Below are 9,886 nucleotides of genomic sequence, written 5' to 3' on the forward strand. Positions count from 1 at the left end.
AAACCTACATTTGGTCTGTCATAGGTATGCCAAGGTGACACCATCCGTGTAACAGTTAATAATACTATGGAGGATGAACTCAGCACATCGATCCATTGGCACGGCCAGTACCAATACGGAACCAACTGGATGGATGGTGTTGGTATGGTCACTCAATGCCCCATAAAGAATGGTCCATTATTCGTTTACGAATTTGTGGCAAATCCAGCAGGAACCCAACTCTGGTACGATATGTCAGGATTAAGCCAGAGCGACGGCTTGTTTGGCTCATTGATTGTTAGACAACCCATCGAAGAGGAAGCAGAGGTCATCAGCAAAGCGTATGACTACGATCTTGCTGAACACGTGATTGTGATGAGTGACTGGTCAACTATAGATGGACTGGAAACATTCACCACTGCCTATGCACCTGCCAAAGTAGTCAGAGATCATACTATTAATATCTTGATTAACGGAAAGGCACAAGGAGCGGAGTTCATAGACGCATTTGGAAGAAGTGCGTACACTCCACGGGAGACATTCGGAGTTGTAAAGGGAAATCGCTACCGTATGCGGATCATGAATGCAGCAGCAACGTCTTGTAACATCGCCGTTTACGTCGAATCCCATTCGCTGAAAGTTATTGCTGCGGACGGCAGTCTGGTCGATCCAGTAGACGTAGATTACTTGATCATCTCGCCAGGCGAAAGGTTAGTAACTACTTTTTAAATGTAGTTCGCGTTATGATCATTTGATTTTCATATAAACTATTCATTCAACTTATCTTTTCGCCAAATTTAAGCGTGTTTCGTGTGTATGTGTGATTTTTTTTTTTTTTTTTTTTTTTTTTTTTTTTTTTGCTGGACGTATGAATGAATGCCATCGAATTTAGATGTAGGCTACCGTAGGTAGGCGGTAGGTTTAAACTTGTAGCTCAGTAGACAGGCTAGGCCGTGTCAAAATAAAACAGGGTTATATGAATTTTTCACATGGTCTGCAAACAAAACATTTCAGAAAATATCTTGAAGGTAAATTTAATGACGTCATGATTGAGTTACAATAATTACCATTTGACTACATCAATCATTATTGCATTAATTGTGCTGCTGCTGTTGTGTTTTATATTGTCGACAGGCCTATTATTTGAGATGTGTATCATACACGTGAATATGTTCCTCGTAAACATTTTGTTCTATTGACAGCTATGACTTCGTGATCTATGCCAATCAATAAAAGTCCTCGTACTGTATGCACTTTGTTGGGACATCATCAAGCGCGTGTCAGATTTCGTCATCTGCAATTCTACATTACAATGACTACGACAAAAACCTGGCGTGCAGCAATTCTCTTATATTCGACGATGTAGTGTCGTCACTCTTTTTTTTTTGGTTATGCTGTAGAGATGTATGTATGTATCATTCATTTTCTGAGGAAAAAATATGAAAACGGCCTTAGTATATTGCAAACCTAGTGTTTAGTTGTTTAAATTACTTTCATAAATATATGGGTTATAATAACTCAGCAAATGACGCTATCACAGGGGCGGATCCATACATTTTCAAACAGGGTGGGCCGGGTGCTGTTGGGCCGGGTGGGGGAGGGGAAGGGACGGCTTGAGGCACAACATTTTCAGAATAGATAAGTGAGTAGCACATAACATTGATATCTATTGAAATTTTAAAATTTATTGGCAAACCCCACTAATCTGATGGCACGGTACCGGTATATATTTAATTAATTTATATTCATTCAACTTCATTCAACACAGGCAAATATAAAATAAAATAAGGTCATGTTGCCATTCTATGCTTAATTTAGATTCAGTAGGCTCAAGCCTTGTAGGTGTCGATGACCTGCGATATGTATCACTCAGTACCTTTTACGATGACCGGTTCAAGTCTTTGCACACGTATGGCTGGGTTCAGGTGATTGACAACGTGGCTTATAAAGTTTCACATGCACCATTGCTGAGTCACGAGACGGACGGTATTGAGATATGTGAGGCTAATGGCGACTACAAAATATACGAATCTTGTGAAGACAAGATATGTTCATGTACTAATGTCATGAAATTAGAACTAGGAAAGGTTAGTATATTAATTTATTAATATGAGTGAGTATAGCTTCAAGTATTATAAGGTCCTATCCAGAAAACTTTTGTTTGACTGGACGGGGAAGTTGCAAAGCACCAATCGACGATTTTTGTATTTTTTGTTGTCTACTGGGGTGCGGGAGGGGGAGGGGGGACTTATTTTCGCCATCCTTGCAAATATCATGTAGGGCCTACCTATGTGAAATGTTAAGATGTCTGGTGTCGACCCACACAAAAGGATTCTATTCTGAAAAAAGGTTGACCTTATCTTGCAATCCTTAAAGGTCACAATATACGGTACCTATTTATAGTTCGTATTTATTTTTGTTGTAGGTTGTTGAATTTGTACTTATGAACGTGAAAGGGAGTGTCTATTCCCACCCAATGCATCTACATGGACATGTCATGGGTCAAGGAACGTTCGACGACCAATCGGTCACAGAGGATGAAGTTAAGGAACTTGATAAATTAGGTCGGCATATTTGAAACGTTCCATCTAGATCTTAAAGCCAGGCTCCGAAGAAAAATATTTATATGTTATACAACTGATATTTTAAGACACAAAAAGCATATTTGACAATATGATGATATAAAAAGAAAACTGAGGAAAAATACGGGCGTAACCACCCTTATTCCATCCCCATGTTTTTAAAGATTCAATATTCTCTACCTAACCGTTCCTGAGTGTTTCGTCCAACACCCTTTTTATGTCTTAGAAAGAATCAGTTGTACATATCAAGAAAATGTTTTCCCCTGAAGCCTGTAGGCCTATTAAATTCGAGAAGCTAAAGCGTCACTTAAAAAGACAATTGGCATGAAAATACTGTAACTCTCCATTACGCTTGAACCTGTCACTTATTTTAGTAATCTTTAACAGTAACATTTGTTTTCACATAGACCTAAAATCTTACAACTGGTTGCGATTGAATGGCATTAAAGGCGGCTGCCAGCATTAGTTACAAACAATCCCATAAACTATCTTCTTATGAATATGATTTTAAGTAGACTTATAAGAAAACATGTTGTGATTGTTATTGCCATTTAACACCTAATTTATATTAATTAGCGTATTAGGCATATTAATGAATAAATTATCATCATCATAATCATAATCACCATTATCATCATCATCATCGTCATCTTCATCATCAAGGGGTTACCAACTCTATTAGAGACCCTAGTTATAATGTAGAGATCACTCTGCTACATCACTATTCATTCATTTATTGTAGGTCTACTGCAAAGACTTCCTGTAGACCAAGTTGTCATAAAAAACACAGTTGATGTACCAGTAAACGGTTACGCAATCATCCGATGGAAGGCAGATAATCCAGGATTATTGTACTTTCACAGTGAAGTCGTCAACCACCAAACAGTAAGTCCAACACACCAGGAACAAAACCAAATAACTACCAACAAAATAGGATTGTTCATGAAAAGGGAGGCAGCATAGCACACGGGGAAAATTACTGTGGCATGAGCAGTGGAGATCGTTACAGATTTTGGTCCCTAGTTCAATTCCACCTTTGCATTACAGATGTAGGGATGACATGGCATGCTAAGCTAATTTGATAACAGACCTACCATTTTAACTTTTATAAACTTTCATTATATTTTTCTATTTCACTTTTAGCATTGTGCTGCTTTAGGTTTTTTTTTAATCATTCATTGAAATACAAAAACAAACAAAAAAAATGCATAAAAAAGAAACTTTATCATTTCCTATTAACCAAATGAGTTTTGTGGTGTCATTTTTACATTGACTGCTATTGTTATTTTTTGTTCTTTTTATTTCGGCTGTCATATTCACGTTCTGTTGCATTCGTTGATGAATTCAATGTATTATTCTATTTTATCCGTAGGCTGGAATGGGTGTGGTTATACAAGTAGGCGATGACGATGAAATTACGAAACCACCAAAAGACTTTCCGAAGTGTGGTCCTTGGTCACCTTAGTTTCTCATACTTCAACACGATTTACACAGCGGCAGTGTGGATATAAAATATATAATGTAATTTGGAAAGTGAACATTGAATCTGTTTCATCAAATGTAATAATACGTACAAGAAAAACATTTTCATGAATGCAATTATGCCTATTTAGGCATAACTCTTTTAAAATCTAAACCTTATAATCGAATGGACAACCAATAGGCCTATATAAAATAACACATTGATATGTTTCTATGATAATAGATTTCAAGTATTGTTAAATAATTATTAACTATTAAAACTTTATTTTAAAAATAGTTATTAAATAATATCTGACGTAGAAGTAGAAGTTTTGCTTATTATTAAATATATAATAAGCCTATTTTAGGCCTAGAATTTTAATTTCTTTGGCTAATTCTGTAATATTATTGTTCTTGAGCATTTGAGTTTATTTCTTACCAATTTCTTGTGATCTCGACTGATGTGGGAGCGGTTGGCGCAGCGGTTGCAATATTGTTTCAACCCCGAGGCCAGAAGTAGTATGGTGTGCTGGTATAACCCACTCTAGAGGGCGCTCAGGGAAGGGTGATGCTACGACGTCATTTAATCCTATTCAATAAAGAACAAAAGACTAGTATACTTAATTGTTTTCTTACGTAACATAGACGCTACTGACGTCTGACTACAAGAAAATAGTGCAATTTTCTCTATCAAAATGAATGCAAACGAATACACCGATTCCAAGATTGTTAAGAAGGCAATTTCTACAATGCAGCGTGTAATGCAACCGTCTAAGAAGCAGAAAGTAGAAGTTGGACCGAATGTTAGCGCTTCTTTCAAACAAGATATGAAACCAGTAAATAGTCAGATTGCTTGCCGAAATACAGTCACAGCAACCAATCGTATTTTCTGATCCTAACTCAAAAGAGGCACGTGGTTGTTCAACGTTGGGGTGAAGATATGTTCGTTTGCATTAGAGAATATTACAAAACGGTAGAAGACGGTGAATTTAAACCTAGCCGAAAGAGAATTAACCTAACAATTATGCATTGGCGAGAACTTCTGAAACAAAGCGGAGCCGTTGATGACATGATTAAAGAACTTGAAGGTGTTGGTGAATGCAGTATGCCTACAGAAAAGGATGAAAATGATAATGGAAAACACCTGGACGAAACATGACGAAATGATGAAATGTGTTAAAAGTAACAATGAAAGCGGTCATTACAATTGGATGTATAACTTTGATCACGACGACGCACATCTTGGAAGTGTATATAACCTGAGGTATAAAAAGAGACTGCTACGGTTGTCAATTCGATAGGCCTAGTCAAATAGACCATGATGTCTGTCTTATGATAACGGAGGAGGAGCAGCTGGAAAAATATTTTAATGATGTATTGATTAATAATGATGGATATTTAGATTTTGACATTATGTACAATCATTGGTTTTGGTTACGAGACGATTCAAACAAGTTAACCTTTACAAATCTTATAAATCAAATTACAAAAGACGAAAATCTATATAATAAAATTTTGAATGTCATGAAATGTTAAGTAAATGGAATTGCAACGATCGTAACTTAATGCTATGTAAAGTTTTTTTTTTTCTCGTATGTATTACATTTTTATTACAGTTTCAATGTTCTATGTTTAATATTTTAAACATATAAGTAATAAATAAATAAATAAATAAAACTGAATATGAATGTTTTGTAAAAAAGAAATGTTTAATGTAAAAACTTGATATAATGTGTTTTGAAATTATGTTTGTAAACAAACCACTTTTTTTCTCACAGTAGGAAGTGATATGTCATTATTCGAGACCATGGTGACGTTGGTGATGAGAATGATGATGATGCTGATGATGATGGTGTTCAAGAAGATGATAAATTAAATTATAAGGATTATGCAAAGTATGGAGTGGTAATGATGAGGATGCTGTTGTTAGCGATGATGGCGAAGACTCAAAAAGTGTTGATAGTAACTAATGGTCAAGGCAATTCAACAAAAAGGCGCACATCTCGGGAGATCAAAGCATAATTATAACTCTGGCATTGACATTCTACGCGCCGCACGACCCTTCACGCTGATCTTCACAGAAACCATAGCAACCAAACCATAATTAACCATCAGCGTGTGACAAATTATTCACCCGTTACCAGTAGCCATTATATCGCGCGTCGTGCGATGGTTAAAAAGGTCTAATTAAGCGTTGCATTAACATTAGACTGAAATTATTTTCGTTATTGTAGCAATAATTTTACTGATGAGGTGGTGTCCGATGGTTCATAAGCCTCACTTCTTAAAAAAATAAATAAATTTTCTATATCGTTTTGTACACCTTAGTCCAACATTGTCAAGAACATTAAATTTTATAAAAATCATAAGTTTTGAATTGCTAACTTTTCATTTTATTGGTCAATTTTCACGAATTAAATTGCAGCTTACAGAAGCACTTGACCAGCTGGTGGTCAAAAGAAATCCGATGCAACATACATTGAGAAGTACCCAAAATTGATAAAATACTAACTAATATGAAACGTATGACACGCATTGAATTATAATTAACGGCTGTACTCACAACTATTATCGGATTGTCTATGCCGTTATATCTCTGTCAATGCCACAGTAAAGATGAAAGGACTCTACGCACGTGCTATGTTTGCGAGCGGAGATGTGCGTCCTTTTGTTTAAATGCCTTGTTATGATTATACATTATTGACATCCATAGCAATGGTGATGATGTTGTCGAAGATGACAATGATGGTGACTATGATGAGTGCAAAAGCGACTTACAGTACTGCAAACAAAAATGAAATATATTCCTAATACCTAATATTACATTTTGAAATATATAGTATGGTCTATAATATCCTCGGATACAATCAAAACTGAAGGAATAAAACAAAAATAACATAATAATTAGAAAAAATAACTTAAGGTTAAAAAATACTTTGAAGAAACATACTTATATTATTCACAATGCTATCGGCATAAAAATTATTTTTCCCTATCTAATTAACTTATAAATACGTACCTATAACATTAATAAAATTACGTACATTACTTCAATAGAAAATAGGAGGAACACAAGTGATGTGCTTTTATAAATGATAGCCATGTAAAATTAAAATTCAATGAACAAAACCCTAGTCAAATTTTAAAACATGTAAAACATGAATTCAAAATCACTCTAAGAATAAAAATAATAACAATTATATTAAACAAGAATTTTTGAATTAGTTCACCTGTTAAAAATTCAGAGACGAAAAAAAAATGATAAAGTCAGAAGTACTTAACACAGAAAATAGAAAAAAGTACTGTAAGATAAAAGTAAAAGTATTTGAAGAAATTTAAAATATACGAAACGCAAAAAAAGAACTGCGAAACAGTTACAGTACTCCCAAAATACTTTAAATAAAATGTAAAATTTCAAAAGTACAAAACACAGTGATATAATATGAATTAACATGAATTAACAATTAAAATAAAATAAATAAAACAAAATAATTTAAAGAGGATATAAATATACGATTTATACCCATTATATAAATATACAGCCTCGCCGTAAAAAATCAGAAATGAAAAACTTTTAGAAATGATAGATTCAAGTAGGTCTATGTAATATGTTTAAATAAGAGAATAATTTAAAAAAAAAAAACGGGAAAAAAAGCACGTGTAAACACTTTTAAAGAATGAATTCATTTGTAAGACTGTAAAATATTAACTTTTACTTAAATTCTAATTACTTAATTAATAAATATCACATTATTTCCTCCAAAAATGTGAAATAAACGGTTTAAGCAGTTGTCAAACGCAAGACAGTAAGACACAGTGTGACTAAACGTAAAATATACTATAATACAAACCTTGAAAAAAAAACAAAAAATAAAATAAAATGTTTCTCTGATATTTATGAAATGGTATAATTATTAATGCAATTTTGAAAAGACTTATTCACAAATATGATGATTAATCTAAACTGCAGAACACATTTAAGTTTGATAAATTATACCGAATAAAGTTAAAACCAAAAATTAAATTCAAATACAGTGTATAACACTTACAAGCAATTCGTTAAAAAAAAATGATTTGAAGCTTCTGAATGTTGAAAACAAATAAATTGAAAGTATATGTAAAGTGAATTAATTTTATGTAAGGAAAATTAAATTTATGTCAAGAAAATAAATTGTATGTAAAGAAAATAAATTCATGTAAAGAAATATATGTAAAGTAAATACATTTTATGTAACGGAAATGAAAATCGTGTAAAGCAAATATATTTTAGGTGAAAAAACAACGTAAAATCATGTACATAAAAAAATAAATAAATAAAAATGTACTAAAAAAAAACACGTAAAAAAATATTCTTGTAAAGTAAATTAATTTTATTTAAAGGAAACAAAATTCATGTCAATCTAAATTTTATATAAAATAAATCAATTTTATGTAAAGGAAATGAAAATCGTGTAAAGAAAATAATTCTATGTAAAAGAACAACGTAAAATCATATACATTAAAAAATAAAAATGTGATAAACAAAAATTCGTGTAAAGTAAATTAATTTTATGTAAAGGGAAAATAAAATTCGTGTCAAGAAAATAAATTTTATGTAAAGAAAACAAAATTCGTGTCAAGAAAATAAGTTTTATGTAAAGCATTATGTGTATATGTTTCACGTTCGCCAAACAAAGTAATTTCAAGTAATGAGAACGATTTATATCATGTTTCATCGATGAGCAAAGCTTCAATTTATTTCCTCAATCAGTCATATAATTATAATATATACAAAAATAAAATATGTCTCGTATGTTTAAAAAAGTAATAACATATATTTACGAAATATACAATATCTTCAGACATTACAAAAATAAAATATTTCTCTTATATTTCAAAAGTAATTACAATAATTTAAAATACATACAAAAGCAGGTCTAATTATTATAATTTACAATATATATACAATCAATTTTTTAGTTTACACAAACACTATATTTTTAATAATCGGCCAGTACAATATTTTATCAACATAGATAAAATCACTTACAATATTAAAGCAAAACTTTTACATAGTGTTACCATGGAGGAAATATATATTCATCCATAGTATTACTAAACATATCCATACGGTACAGTTTTAAACTCATCAATAATCATTCACTTATCATAGGCCAATACTATTCTATAATCTTTAGTCTAATTTAGTTTGACTTACAATTTTCTTGATTCTGGCTTATGGTTATCCGATTAGACTTAGATGTTGTAATTTTCTCTAGGCCTTTAACCATATTAGTAACAGTTTCGAAATCATATATACCTTCTATGATTCTTTTTAAAATTGAACGTGAAACATTTTATCTAAGAGAGGCTTTAGCCAGAGTATAACTTATAACAGTAATTTAGAGTCATCAGATACAAAACAAGGATTTTTTTCTCTTTTTTTTTCTTATTTTTGGTGACGGCGGGGATTACATCTTTTACTTTCTTAATAACAACAACGGATTTTTATTCGCTTTCCCCCCCCCCCTTTTTTTTTGTTATAACATTTATTATATCCCTCGCGAACTTGAAAACTTGGGAAAGACGATGAACAATAACGATGTTTACGGTGTTTTTCATTCATACACTTTGAATGTTATATGTTTTATTATCATAACTGCCATTTTTATAACATTTTTATGCCGATAGCATTGTGAATAATATAAGTATGTTTCTTCAAAGTATTTTTTAACCTTTAGTTATTTTTTCTAATTATTATGTTATTTTTGTTTTATTCCTTCAGTTTTGATAGTATCCGAGGATATTATAGACCATACTATATATTTAAAAATGTAATATTAGGTATTAGGAATATATTTCATTTTTGTTTGCAGTACTGTAAG

The 9,886-nt window shown here is 32.1% G+C and overlaps 2 protein-coding genes across 2 annotated transcripts; both read left to right on the plus strand.

Moving 5' to 3' along the window:
- Positions 1-18: 18 nt before the first annotated feature.
- On the plus strand, positions 19-4,026 carry LOC117103714 (laccase-1-like). Its single transcript, XM_033244318.1, has 6 exons — positions 19-693; positions 1,216-1,387; positions 1,798-2,066; positions 2,405-2,543; positions 3,304-3,446; positions 3,934-4,026. Exons 1-6 carry the CDS (start codon positions 67-69, stop codon positions 4,024-4,026), a joined length of 1,443 nt encoding a protein of 480 aa, XP_033100209.1. The 5' UTR covers positions 19-66.
- Positions 4,027-4,717: 691 nt separating this feature from the next.
- LOC117103715 (activated RNA polymerase II transcriptional coactivator p15-like) lies at positions 4,718-5,181 on the plus strand. The gene is made up of 2 exons (XM_033244319.1): positions 4,718-4,825; positions 4,930-5,181. The coding sequence occupies exons 1-2, from the start codon at positions 4,718-4,720 to the stop codon at positions 5,179-5,181; spliced, it is 360 nt and encodes a 119-aa protein (XP_033100210.1).
- Positions 5,182-9,886: the final 4,705 nt, after the last annotated feature.

This window comes from Anneissia japonica, unplaced genomic scaffold, assembly GCF_011630105.1.
Source record: "Anneissia japonica isolate Jap-2015-1 unplaced genomic scaffold, ASM1163010v1 scaffold7640_len123960_cov104, whole genome shotgun sequence".
In the NCBI taxonomy this organism is placed as follows: domain Eukaryota; kingdom Metazoa; phylum Echinodermata; class Crinoidea; order Comatulida; family Comatulidae; genus Anneissia; species Anneissia japonica.

Bases quoted from the DNA above. Each gene is read 5' to 3' on its own strand.
- LOC117103714 (XM_033244318.1), top strand. From the start codon at position 67: ATGGAGGATGAACTCAGCACATCGATCCATTGGCACGGCCAGTACCAA. The intron at 694-1,215 runs GTAACTACTTTT...AATCAATAAAAG, and splicing joins TCTCGCCAGGCGAAAGGTTA to TCCTCGTACTGTATGCACTT. The intron at 1,388-1,797 runs GTATGTATCATT...TGCTTAATTTAG, and splicing joins GTTATGCTGTAGAGATGTAT to ATTCAGTAGGCTCAAGCCTT.
- LOC117103715 (XM_033244319.1), top strand. From the start codon at position 4,718: ATGAATGCAAACGAATACACCGATTCCAAGATTGTTAAGAAGGCAATT. The intron at 4,826-4,929 runs GTTAGCGCTTCT...CTAACTCAAAAG, and splicing joins AAGTAGAAGTTGGACCGAAT to AGGCACGTGGTTGTTCAACG.